Source organism: Arachis hypogaea, chromosome 1 (assembly GCF_003086295.3).
Source record: "Arachis hypogaea cultivar Tifrunner chromosome 1, arahy.Tifrunner.gnm2.J5K5, whole genome shotgun sequence".
NCBI lineage: Eukaryota > Viridiplantae > Streptophyta > Magnoliopsida > Fabales > Fabaceae > Arachis > Arachis hypogaea.
In genome coordinates, this window is record NC_092036.1 from 111,182,732 (window position 1) to 111,197,488 (window position 14,757).

The following is a 14,757-nucleotide window of genomic DNA, read 5'->3' on the forward strand; positions in this document are numbered from 1 at the left end:
TTATTTTTGAATATTTTATTTTTTATTTTTTTTATTCTACCTATAAAATATATAATGAGAGATTATATTTTACCCTCTATATATATAGAGAGAGACACACAAGTGTTTTTTAGAAATATAAAAATAAATATTTTCTATAAAAACTTTACATTTTAATTAAATAATATATATTAAATATGCAAGAAAAATAAAAAAGCCTCACAGAATATATTTAACAAATTAATATTCTCATGACATATACCAATTAAAGGGAAAATTTTCATAAATAATATATGAATAATTAATGTGTATTTTCATTATTTATATAATAAAGGTTTAATTAAGAAATATCCCAAAAATATATATTAAGATTATTATTGAATTTTAAATTTTTATTTTAAATAAATATATAATAGACATTAAAAATGTAAATCTGATATATTTTTATATTTTTTCTCAATTAATAAAATCAATCAATCCTTAACTAAACCCTATATACTTATTTGCAAGACTATTATAAAATTTTATATTTTTGTGTATTTTTAAGACTATCATCTATTATCTATTATATTCTTCTAATTTTATAACCAAAATATATAATATGTCACTTTTTCATTATAATTAAAATAAAATCTTTTCTTCCAAAATTAAGGAATTTTCATCTCTTCTTTACTAATTTTACAACCAAAATGTACCACATGTCACTTTTTCATTATAATTGAAATTAAATATTTTCTTCTAAAATTAAAAAATTCTTCCCTCCTCCATACTAACTTTACAACCAAAATATACCACATGTCACTCCCTCATTACAATTAAAATCAAATCTTTCCTACCAAAATTAAAGAGTTCTCCCCTCTTCACTTTTCCTTTCTCTCTCTCTCTTCTCTCTCATTCTTTCAACTACTATATCTATTTTATATATCATTATTAATATCAATGACTAATTACTAATTTGACAATAAAAAAATGTGTAACATGATATTCTTTAATTATATTAAAATTAAAATTGAAATGGAAATATACCTATATTATGTATCATATATTACTATCTAATTTAATAATCAAATGTGTCACATGTATCATATATTACTATTAAATGTATCATATATTAAAATATTTTTTTTTAAAATTAGTAAATTTCCTTCCTAAATTCTCTCATCCATTTTTCTATTTCTCTCTACCATTTTTACTCTATATATAATTTATATTTTATATTAGTAATTTGACAAATCAAAATATGTCATCTGATATTTTTTTATTACAATTAAAATAAAAATTTTTCTTCCAAAATTATCAAACTCTCGCTCTCACTCTCATTCTTCATCTTTATTTTTTTCTCTTTTCTCTCATTTTTTATTTTTTTCTACTTTTCTGTTCTACAAAAAACAAAATTAACAAAATAATCTAATTCAAATAAAAAATATTATTATTATTATTATATACAATTTTTTTAGTTTTTTATTTAGTTTTAAATTTTTACCGCTTATCTTTCTAATTTATATTTTCATTTCTCTTCTTTCAAATATTTATTACATATAATTTGAAAAGAATAATAATGTTATAATTAAAAGTTAGAATCAAGATTCAATTGTTTTAAAAAAATTAATTTTGAGTTAATTTTATAACTATTAGTAGAATTTTTTTATGCTGCTATCTAATTATACTTTTATGTATATAATTGAGAGAAAAATATTATTTTGAATAATAAATATAAAAATTAATTATTTTTATTTATGTAACAAATTTAACACCTAATTAAATGTAAAAGTATATACTTTAAATTATTTTAAATTTTAGATAACAAATGTTAAAATTAATTATTAATAAAAATATTAAATTTTTCATATAAAAATAATAACTAAAAATCTTATTATTTAATTTTTTATTTATAGATAATTTGGTCTTTTTAGCAAAATTTTTTTATCAATTTACGACTTTTTTTTAAATATAATTTGATTTTATAAATCTTTTATATCATGCATAATTTATACTATTAAAATAAAATAAACAATAATTTTAAAAATGTATATTTTTGTAATATTAGGAATAAAAATACTAATACACTATATTTATGTGCAATAGTTGTAATGACATGGATCGGTGTTAATGTATCATTTGAAAAAAGAAAGAAATTAGAACTTTATCATCTCGTGTGCCGTGCTGTTGTAGAATTGCATTAAACAGTTGTCTCAGGAAATCCTCTTTCTTGTGTGCATGCTGCATTTGGAAGATTTTGATCTTTAAAAAACATTGGTGGGTTACGACCCTTTGGTCTGTTTTTCACGCTTTAGATAAGTACCATGATTATATCTATTAATCTATTAATCTCCTCTAATTTATAGCCCAAAATGTGTAATTCGATCTGCTACCTATGCGTAACTAGAACACATTAATTAATAATTTGGTTCAAATATACTTTTATCTTGTTCTCTATCCTTTTCACTAATTTTCTTAAAAAATATATATACTAGATGAACAAATTATTTTTATAATTAAATTCAACTAATTTAATTTATGCATTTTTTTATTTAATTAGTTTTTATTATGCTAAAAAATTATTAAGCTAACTTGATTGAATTTAATTATTAAAATAACTTACTCACGTAATATTATTGAAATAAAAAAATAATAATTTGATTCAAATATACTTTTTATATTGTTCTTTATCTGTTTCACAATAATTATCTTAAAATAAAAAAATAGATATATAGTTTTAAGATAAACGACAATAAATAAACATGTTCTGATAACAACAAATAATTATATAATTAAATAAAATTACTGGAAATTTAAATATATATATATATATATATATATATATATATATATATATATATATATATATATATATATGAATTAAAATATTACTTTTGTTCCAAACGATTAGGATAAATATTAATATTATTCCTAACATATCTATCGTTTTATTTGTCTCCTGAATGTTTCAAATGAAACTGATGTTATTCCACCCGTAAAAATATTGTACGTAGGAAAGTGACCATATGATACTACTACTGTTGTAAATAACTTTAAGAAATAGTTAAAAAATAACAATAACATTTAGGGTCTTGCTAAGAGTATATTTTAAGATCAGAGAACTATTATTAGAAATATTTTACTAAAAATTATTGAAAAGATAAACTTTTTTATATATTTTAATATATTAAATACAATAAAAATTTAAAATTTGTTATTATTATACTCTAAAAATATATATTTTCTTTAGCACAAATTACCTAAATTCTAAAATTTAAAAAAAAAATAAAGAAAAATTAATTTATAAATGACTCATCAGTCTGCTTCACTCCACATCATTGTGATGTTTCTACATGTGTTTGAAACCATATTTTTTTAATACTGAATTGCAGAAAAAAATTTGAGTTTGACAAGATGTACATTATCCATTTGTGTTTTTTATGAGATTAAAAGAAAGGTAAAATTAAATCATTTTTAAAATATTCAGTATACAAATAGGAAAAAAAATAATGACTATTTTAATATTTATTCCAAACATTTGGAATAAAAATGATATTTTACCTTATAAATTGGATTACACTTGTTTTCTTCTTAAAATTATATAATTATTATGGATAAAAATAAAATAAAATAATTAAACATTCTAAATGCATGAAATAACTGTTTGTAGTAAAATCTCACTTGCGCTTATTTTAAAAATGGAGGAAGTAATAACTAATGGATTATTAACAAGTAACAACTACTCCGGTATTTCAAAAAAAATTCTAGTACCATTATTCATCCATGTATTTGTCAGAATTAACTTATTAGCAATTACTAGTTAGTTATTGCGAGTTTCATGAGTGGCGTGTTGGTTTGGATCCTTTAGTCCAACCCTCCTCCATTCAGTTCGAAACTTGCATAAGGCCTTGTTTGGTTTTGAGAACCTTCAGATCAAATTATTAGCAATTACTAGTTAGTTATTGTTATTCTCTCGACTCAGTAAGGCTTTCATTAATTGCAGTTTTTTTTTTTGTAATGGATTATTTCTATTCATTCTTGAATCCAACGAATGAGACGCGTCCATCTATGTAGGGTGTCAAAAATAAAAATGTAAATTCCCGAGAGTTAATCCTAATGAATTACTTTTTAATTTTCTTTTTGTGAAATTATTATTTCAAATAGGCCTTAAGAGTTTTAAGAAATATATTATTTTGGTAAAAAATTAAAAATACATAAGTTAATTGCAAATGAGAATGATTAGTAGCTAAATAATGTTGTTCAACCTGACCAATTAATTCACTCTACTTCCTGAGCATGTATGTATGGTTGCTTCTACACGTTTTCTGTTTCATTTAAGCAATAGACTACATACATTTGAAATAAATCACAATCATTGACTACCCTGCCAACTTCCTATGTTCTAATTAATTATCACTATTCGAGACCAGTAGCAATCAATTAGTAGTTTCCTTTTATTTTTTTTATTGAAATTTATTTATTTGTTTGATATTTTAATTGTAGGCGAAAGAAATGAACCCATTATAATAGTTAGTATTATCTCCGTAGAGAGGATAAGATGTAACGGATTCATAAAAAAGGCTAATCATTTTTCTGTTTCTGTTATGAAATGAACTTTGATGGTTAGTTTTCAATGGTGGGAGTTACTCTCAATCCATAATAGAGTAATTGATTGTTTAATTTATTTTCATTACATCTCTTTATTATCAAGAGAAGTGGGCTATTAAATGCTAATAGCCATTTTATACTTTGCCAGAATGAAAGTATAATCAAAGAGTGAAGAGGCTGCTGATTAATGGTTATTTTTTTTTGGTCGTGGCTTAATGGTTCGTCTATGCTTAATGCATTACCAGCTGAAACTTAATGGGCTCTTCAAAATGAAATAGTTGGAATTTAACCTTCATTTTTATTTTGGGCTACGTGTTTGAACCCATCGATAGTGCACAATTTGTAGCCAGCCCAAATCCTAATGGGCTCCAATGTAGGTCAACATAGACCCAAATTTGGGAAGCCATTACAAGTTTGTGACCATACTCTAACATTGAATAAAGATCGAGCAAAAAAAAAAACATTGAATAAAGACAACACCCCCCGTATTACCAAAAAAAAAAGACAACACCCCCCCCCCCCCCCTTTTCTCTAAAAAAAACCTCCAAGATTGATAAAGGAATAAGGAAAATAATTACTCATCATCCTTTATTAAAGATGCATGAAGTCCGAAATACGAAGACGATAAACAAAGGCAAAATACCTAAAATGAAATTGAACCATATCACATTCACACACCAGCGGTTTATAAGTCGACCACTTACCAAGTTACCAGTAAATTCCAACTAAAGTATCAAACAAATTATAGCATTCCTATTAAGTACATTGTGTATTTATGTTTGGTATTCATTCTGAAATAACATTCATGTCTGCAATGTACCCTGCTCCACTTGTGAAATCTAAAAAAATATGGCCGTGCCAACTAGAATTTTTCAAAGAAAAAATGATACTGTTCCAATTTCCCAGGCATTCAAAAGGTCTAGCATTTGGGAATATGATACAAATGGAAGTTGACAGTAACAAAAACCAAAATTTGGTTGAACTTGGGTGAAGTAAGGAATATGAGTATCAAATGTAATAGAGAGTAAAAAATGTGGATTGTGCAGTTTTACAGTTAAGAGGAAGTATGCACAACACAGCGAAGAGTGAAGATCTCTGAGAAATCAGTTTCCTGATCCGGCAGCGGCAGCGGCAGCGGCAGGCCCTCCCTGTTTGGAGTACTTACTTCTGCTGCGTAAGTAGGTGTCCACTCCAGGTTGCGGAAGCATCTCATCCGGCAATGGAAGAATACTATGCACACATTTGCGGAAGCGAAAATCTTCCTCAGATCCATCCTCCCTGATGAGGACGAAGCACCTGCCCATCCACGTGGGGTGCATGCGCACTTGGAAGGACCGGACTCCCACGCCCATCTTCCGATCAGCATGCTTGTATCCCTTCACCAATTCCAGCAACATTTCATGTTCATACTGCCACACAATTACATCAACACATCATTTTAGACATTAATAATCCATTTTCTTCTTAAGAAAAGAGGAATTGGGAATTGAACCTTGTTGACGTTGACATTAAGGGGCCAGAAATGAAGAAAGTTGTAGAAGTAATCGAACATGTCCACCGAAGAATCGAAGGTCCTGTAACCCAGTTTCACTGGACCGGTTGGTATATCCTTCTTCTTCTTTTTCTCCTTCTTCTTCTCTTCACTTTGTTCATCAACTTTGGCTTTCCCCTTTCTGTCATCTACCTTCTGCTTCTTCGAATCAGTAGCTTTGTCGTCGCCTGGCTGGACCTTATCATCTTCCTCGCGACCACGACTCTGTTTAGACTTGTCGTCCGCTTTGGCCTCTGCTTTGGGGCTGTCCACGTCCATTTCTTCAGCGGAGGAGGAGGAGGAGGAGGATGTGTTTTTCTCCGGGAGCTGTTCTTCCGGCGCGGTGGTTTCCTCCATGGTTGAGGGTTCTGGTTCTTGAGGTTTAAGCTAAACCCTAACTAAATTTCTTGCAGTTTTCTTGTTTTCTTTATTTCAGACACGTTGAGAAAAAAGTCAAGGCTCTAACTCTTCACTCTTCAAGTGATTTTCCTACAACTACAAGACTCTAGCTTTTTGGTCATTCATACAGACTCTATCAGCTTGTTGCGGATAATACGGCCCCGTTTGGCCCATTTCAAACTACCTAGGCCCAATGATAAACACCAGAATTTCTACCTTAACCAACAAGAATTTTTGCTCCATCTATTCATTTCATATTGTATCATCACATCAGCAATAATGTTAGGAAGAGAGAGGAGTTAACTGAAAGAATATGAATTTTTTAAATTTGATTTTAAATAATAAAAATGATTTATATGTTTTATACGAATAAAAGCTCTCTTTTACTGCAACTCTCCTTTAGTGCACTTACCAAAATTTTTTATCACACACTTCTTTTTCACGTTACAAACATTTTAACTCTACACAAGACTAGAACAAAATATTTTATGAAAAAGTCTATGGTTCAGCATTTTTATTAAAATTTGGCCGGCGTCTAATCATAAAAAAAAAGTTGAGTCACACCATTAAAAACACTAATAATAACTAATTAATAGTTACAAATCACAAATTCTACTGACTCTTTAATACTTATCATATTTTATTTTTGATAAACTTTTTGTAGAGGTCTTCCCCGTCCCCCCTTTCTTTCTCCTTTTGTTCAAGGTGTTGAAATCATAGAAGAAAAAGGAAAAAGATTGTGGATGATTTTTGAGACAAAAAAATTACTGAATTGAAAAATTACTTTGGGAATGAAGTCATAAAGGTTGATTTTCATTAAAAATGTCATATTGTTATTAAAATAATATGAACCAATGTACATGTTATTCGGTAAGAATATAAATGCATACTTATTTGTATGATTAACTACTTGTTGGGATTATGATATAAAGTTTTACATTCTACTTTTTTTTTTTTTTTCATTTTTTATGAACTTTAAATACTACTATATATTATATAAGCTTTTTCTTCATGAAATGACTTGCGTAACCCTGTCTCCCCTACTCCCCTTCTGGTTATGCCATTACTAATAAGATAAAAACGATTATCCTTATGACCAAAGAGTGATAGTTTTACGATCCTGACCAGCAACTTGTTGGGAGTAGGGGCATCCAAGATAGCCAATCTAACTTGTTGGGAGTAGGTCAGCAGATTTTGTGGTTTTTAGCTATTAATTAGCCATCAATAATATTTTTAATGGTATGAAATTGCATCTAATAGTGTAGAATCATTCAATTTACTTTTGATGGTTAAGTGCTGGCCAGAATTTAACAAAAGTGCTGTCCCTAACACTCATCTTCTTCTTTTAAACTGATTTTGGAGTTCACCAAGAATCGAATTCTTGACCTTTCAGAACTAGCACTCTAATACCATGTCATGATACCACTAATTCCAAAAGATTCAATTGATGGAAAAAGATAACACTAATAGTTATATCTCTAATATTCCATAAACCTCCATTGTACACATTATACAAATATTCCATTGGCTTCTCGTACTTTCCCTAAAAATATTTAGTAGAACATTTGCATTTAGTAACTGATTTTTTATGTTAATATCTTTTATTTTTAGTATGCTTAATAGTTAATATCGAGTAAAAAATATACTTGAAAACTTTATGCATCCTTTGTAAATTTAATGATAGTAGGTTAAATTAGTAAACGAATATTATAAAAAGGGAGGAAGCAATAATGTTCAATTTCAAAAAATAAATAAATGTTTCTTCCACACTTGGCATACCAATTGTGTTGCAGTAAAGGCATCACCGGATCAGTGAATATTAATAGGTATTATATATTAAACCTATAAAAATCTACAGTTTTTTATTTCTTAAATATATATATAGAATAATAATAATAACATATTATTCCTAAAATATATTTGTTGTACACATAATATATTTTATTAGACAAATATTTGTTATGTTGATCATTATTTGCAACTAGGGATAATGTATTTATTCTGAATAAATAAATAAGGTTAAAATAGTTAGGTAAGCGACAAAGGATATTTGTTTGAATACTGAGTTATTTCTAATCAATCATACATATATACCTATTATATCTGAATTGGGCTTAAGATCGAGAAGTACCTACCTAAGGCATATATATATTAGGCTGTTGATGATTTGAAATTGTGACAGTGAGTAGTAACTGAATCCATGGCCGCCTTTTGCTATTTTAAGCCAAGCTGCAGAATGAATAATGGCGTTATTGTAACATTCATTCATTCATTCTGCAGCGGGCTGCAGTGATTATTATTATTGCGATGGTGCAATTATTGTGATATGATATGATAGAATTTGATGTCCGTACGAAACATAAATAATGGTGTTAAGGGGAATTTGGCAACGGACAAAGTTGGCCTCAAACACTCCAAGCTCCAAACAGTGAAAATTAAAGACACTAAGCCTTCAACATATATATAGGCCAATCCCCTCCCTATGTAAAAAACACCCTAAGGCCCCATCAGATTCCTTATGTAATAAACAGTATAACACAGCAAACTTCACTGTTTATTTCATGTGCTACATCACGCATTCATCACCAGGCCACCATCACATGATATTGTCCTCATTCCTACATACATTTCAATTTCTTTCTCATCAATTACCACATCATCACTCGCTTAAATACATAATCTCTATATTCCAAGTTTTTCCTTTCAACTTTGATCAATACTATGCGTAAAGGAATATGCTATCGTCCTCAAACTATTTTTTTTTAATTTATATTGGTAGAGGAAGACATATGAATAATTATAACAGCAGGATTAGGAGACCAACACATTTTATGATTTATAATCATTAGTTAGTCATTATTAATAGTTTTAATTATCTGAAATTATACACTTTTTTTTAATAGTTAAAAAATAGCTAAATTTTAATGAAAGTGTTAGTCCTTAAAATTTTCTATAATTCTAATTTTAACACGTTTTTCATGCAAGAATTTCTTTTAGATTTACGTAAATTTTTGTATAGGCATTATTTTTCTTTTTTTGTCATACTTATTTTAAAATTTTTTTCTCTTAGACTAATAAAGATCTATCATAAAAATTCAGATATTATATCATAAATTATTTTTTTAAAAAAAATTAAATTGATAAGAGAAGACACATGAACGATTATATTTTTAATAGTGTTATCAATATTACCCAAACGTCAGTTTCAGCGTTTGTTTCTTATCAATTCACTAAGTAGTTAAATATATTTACACATTTAATTATGTATTATCACACCAATAAAAGAATAAATTGTGATTAGATAATTATAAATAAATATCTAAGATCACGTGAGGAGCATGTGTAATAGTTATCTCTTCTAAAAAGTAAAAATATTAAAAATGTAAATCAATAGATACATAATAAATTAAATTACATTGATACCAATAACTCATCAAGTTTAACCAAAGTCAACTATATGAAATCAAATTGATACAATAATCAATTTCATATGGAGGCCGGGGAGCTGTCATTTATCTTGATATAAACAATATAAAAAAAGGGTACCACTTGACTCAATAATCACTTAGCTTGTGGTTGTCATTATTGTTTCTTCTATTATGGAAATATATACATATACAAGAGACATAATATAGTGGAGATAGAAGCATATATATATATATATATATATATATATATATATATATATATATATATATATATATATATATATATATATATATGGTATAGACTATAAAGCAAATAAAATCCAGATAGGGGATTTGTATGCTTTTCATGAGATTCATTGGCATGAGAATATTCGTCGTCAGATTGAATTATTAATTAATTTAGAAGGGATATTGCATTAAAAATATAATTATGATGAGTTAGCTAGGTAGGGGAAGGAGGCAAAAGAAAGACATGCACTCTTATCAAACCCTATCCGAGACAAATAAAAGCATAGACATACAATTATATATTTGAAAGCCAGCCATATATCGCCAACCATGTTCTTATACTTAATTATGGGCTCACATGCATTGTTCTTGTTGATTTAATCATCCTTTCTATCTTCCCACGCATTCTTCACGGTCCCTACAATATATACCAATCCCAAGCTTCTATAGTGACTAAGTGATTGCCTATGTCTCCCATATATTTTGTCTACATCAAATTATATTTTCAAATTAGCTTCAATATGCCAGATCATCATATATATTAATATATTAATATTATATGTATACTAAATAATTAATCACTAAATAAAATATTATATATTTATATATATATATAATATATATACAGTCTCACACACTTCTAATATAGTTGGCTGGTTGGTTAAAATAAAGTAACTTGAAAAGTTTTTTTTTTCCATAAAATATGTGAATTTGAGTCTTATAAATAAAAGTGCTGAGTAACTTAGACTTAGTATTTACACCTTTATTATTACGGTAGAGTAGTGTACTGATACGGTTAAAGTTAGAGTAGTTAAATTCAGTCAACTGTATAAACTAATTCTAATTATGTACGTAGACTACTAATATATACTTATACACTAATTAATTGGGAGCCTTTGATAAAAAAAAATGTGTTTAACCAACATTTTTCATATTTATCTTATATTTAAATTAATATAAACTAATCTTTTATGTTGTCAATGAAAGATTGACCACATAACTTTTTTTTTGTTCAAACAGGCATTGTAGAATAAACAGTGCATATCCAGAGATCTAATATGCCTTCTCATAAGTATAAGTATGATAATTAATCAAATTCTGAACAAATATTTCATTAGTGATTAATATATATTTAGCTGAAAATAAGTTTCCATCAATTTCTTCATTTTTTTGGAACATTAATTCATGTACCTAACTAAAATTGAAGGTTGATCCAATAATATTGAAGATATGATTGAATAGAACATAGCGTGAAGATGCACCAAGAATGGAGAAGCATGCATATGTATAGATTTTGGTTGGTTAGGCAGTGTGTAATTGCTCTTGTGGTCCAAATTCCTAACTAAACCATACACACTACTTTTGTGATGAGTCTCAAGGTATATGCATATGCAACACTACTGGTGTGAGTACGTGCGTGCTTATCATATAGCTCAGTCTTTACTCTTTAGAGTTGAAAAATCACGTACAAAAGTTATAGGACGCGTGCAATTATATACTATATACAATAGAAACAATTGAACCATCAAAAGAATAGAATCATTCTAATAATACTATGCACACTACAATTGAACAAGTACTCTGTACATTTTAACTTTTACCATTCCTATCCACACATACATGTGTATATATATATTTCTTTCTTTCTTTTCAGCTGATCCATGATAATGGCAGTGTAAACTGTTCATATCATCTTTAGCACTGCACGCAGTTTTTCTATCACTCTAATGGATCAATACAAAGAAAATTGCAGGCAGCTCCCTCAGTAGTAAACAATAATACAAAAAAGCTTTTAATACTATATCATGTCAAATTTTTTCTTTTGGATCAAAAAATAAAATTCTAAATTTTTAAGTTATATAACCATGTTATGCGTACATGTTATCAAAATTACTATTAGAGCAAAATACATATTAAAATATAAAATATACATTAAAAATAAATTAAATTAGATATTTATAAATATATAATGACTAATTTTAGTGTTTAATATTGGTGTGCAAATATTTTTTTACATATTATTATAATACTACTTTTAAAAATTTAAACATATAGAAAAAGACACATAAATAATCATATCTCTAATTTCAATATAATTAAAGTCTCTTTTTTTTTTCTGATAATTAGATAGACATTGTGCTATCTCATAATGTAATGTAACAACTTTTTTTTCTGTAGAGTTAAAAAATTGATGAAGGTAAGAAACTAGGAATTGTTATTCTAGAGTACTTAGAAATGAGAATGAATATAGTTTTACAAGTAGATTCAAGTTTAAATTAGTTACTAAACGGTAAATTAAACCGTAATTCTACTTCTACATACATCAAAAGTATGAAACAAATAGATAAATACGATAAGAAAGAAATAGGTATACAAAGCATTTGATTAGAGTAAGGTTAGAGCCTTGTGTGCTTTATCCTCTGTAATTTTCACCATTCACTCTAATTTTGACATATAAATAGTTAGATATTCATATAAATTTTTTTACGTAAAAATGTTAACTAAAATATTGAAATATATATTATATTAAACCAAATTATATAATAATTCTCAGCTAAAATTTGTCTTCATAAGAGTGGTTACTAATAAGAGTTTTAGATCTGAACATATAGGCCTCTGGTACAATTAATTAATATGAAAGCAGGACGGGTTAACTATCATACCAAGACAAATATACATACATAAGAAAATTTAAAGCGTGAATTAATGTGTAGATCTATTTTAGCCATACCCTAAATTGTCTACTTTATTTGGGAATTGGGATAAAGGATCAAGTTGTTGATCGATCGTTTTCTCATAATTTAAAGTCTCTGATATTGAGTCAATGATTAATAACTGCTTTAAAAGTTAAGTCTCTGCAGCAAAACAATAACGCAAAGTTATGATTCACTTCACTAATTACTCTGGTAATGTTAATTATTTGTTCTTACTTTAGGACAAAAGCGTGAATAGAAGTACAAAATGATGGCTACTTAAAGTAACATTTCCCCTAAGAATCTAGGATCCCCACCATATATATTTAATTTGTTTTATCATAATAATAGTCCTGCCTAAAAATAAACCCACACTTTTGTATTAAAATTTCAACATACAACAAAGCAAAATGGAACTCTACACATTGATGAGCCCCATCAATAAATCAAACCCCTCTTTTAACAATAACAAAACAAGAATCCCCACAATTGAATAATAATAATAATAATAATAATAAAAAAAAAACTAGATAACTGAAGCAGTAGTAGTTTCAAACAATTTTAGAAGCTAAGTAGAATTGAAGTATCCATGTCTGTTAAGAAAGAAAGAAAGGAGGTAGCAGCTACCTGGATGGTGCAGCTAGTTCCTTTCTTCTATGGAAGTTTCTATGGCAGCCACAAGCGGCGCAGGTAAGAGCCCCGGTGGTTCCCTCGGCGGCGCTGGCCATGAACTCTCTGCAACCATCCACGGCATATCCACCGCTATTGGCAGCATGATTCTTCAAACACTCTCCGTACTTAACAACATTATTATTATTATTATTGTTGTTATTATCCGAAGCAGAAGCATCTCTTCTCACCATCACCACTTGCCGCTTTTTCATGCTTGATTGCCCCAACAAGTTGAATTAACTTGTTCTCTTTCTAGATTAGGGCAGAGCCTTGAAAACAATAACAGACATATATGTCGGTTGTTATTAGTGGACAAAGGATAACCCTAACCCTAGCTAGATCTTATAAATGGAAATTAAGGAGTAGAGGGGGGTAAAAGGGGGCAACTTTAAAGGTTAAAGCACTGCCTCTGTGGCTCAGATTCAGAGATCAAAAAATTGGAACGTGATTGATTGTTTATGTTTATGTGTATATCAAGAATCAGTAGCCATGTTTGTACCTACCTTTTCGTGCTCATGTATTTCGACACGAGGAACCATTACTGTGCTTTATGCACACCTATATACATACCTTTGTTTAGCTACTCACGGAATAGGAGATTTTTTTTTTCTTTTCTTTATTATTTTTATTTAATATCTCCAATCAAAACAATCAGAAATTTATTTAATAATTTTCATTCGAAAAAGTATAAATAAAGAATGAAAATATTAAATAATATGAATAATAGATATATCTGATATTCAATTGTGCGGATGGTTATTTTAATATTAAGATTTAGACAGTTAATTTGAGATGTAATATGTTTTTATTTTATTGGACTAATTTTAAAATCTATTATTCATATTCTTCGTAAAAATCATTGTTTATTTAACAAAGTCGTTTTCATTCTTCTAATGCAGATTTGTCCACTACAAAATGTTTTCAAAAATTAAGCTGTCACTTTATTCTTAATTAATTCAATTTAAAAGACAATAATGATATGGTCTCTTTTATTTATTTTAATCTAAACTTCAAGATTATTTGACTATTTGACTAGTCCGATATTAATAGGACTCGACTAACTTAATTTGACTCGTTGTGGTCTTCAAAAAGAGAACTACCTGATGATTATTGTAGTCCACAATATTTATGAATATCATAATTTTTAAACTTTATGAATAAAGAGTATAAATAATATTTATGAAACAAATAAAAGAAACTCTACCTTAGTGTTCTATATAAGAGGGGAAAAAATAATATT

General features: G+C 27.7%; 1 protein-coding gene and 1 non-coding gene across 2 annotated transcripts; both read right to left on the reverse strand.

Annotated features, from left to right (window-relative positions):
• Positions 1 to 5,285: 5,285 nt before the first annotated feature.
• On the reverse strand, positions 5,286 to 6,715 carry LOC112710261 (uncharacterized). Its single transcript, XM_025762424.3, has 2 exons — positions 6,059 to 6,715; positions 5,286 to 5,975 (listed from the first exon to the last, which is right to left on the reverse strand). Exons 1-2 carry the CDS (start codon positions 6,452 to 6,454, stop codon positions 5,670 to 5,672), a joined length of 702 nt encoding a protein of 233 aa, XP_025618209.1. The 5' UTR covers positions 6,455 to 6,715; the 3' UTR covers positions 5,286 to 5,669.
• Positions 6,716 to 10,311: 3,596 nt separating this feature from the next.
• Positions 10,312 to 14,115, reverse strand: LOC112710271 (uncharacterized). Its single transcript, XR_011865912.1, has 2 exons — positions 13,473 to 14,115; positions 10,312 to 10,639 (listed from the first exon to the last, which is right to left on the reverse strand). It is a non-coding gene; the product is annotated as an uncharacterized protein (transcript).
• Between the last annotated feature and the right edge of the window lie 642 nt (positions 14,116 to 14,757).

Bases quoted from the DNA above. Each gene is read 5' to 3' on its own strand.
- LOC112710261 (XM_025762424.3), bottom strand. From the start codon at position 6,454: ATGGAGGAAACCACCGCGCCGGAAGAACAGCTCCCGGAGAAAAACACA. The intron at 5,976-6,058 runs GTTCAATTCCCA...ATTGTGTGGCAG, and splicing joins TTAATGTCAACGTCAACAAG to TATGAACATGAAATGTTGCT.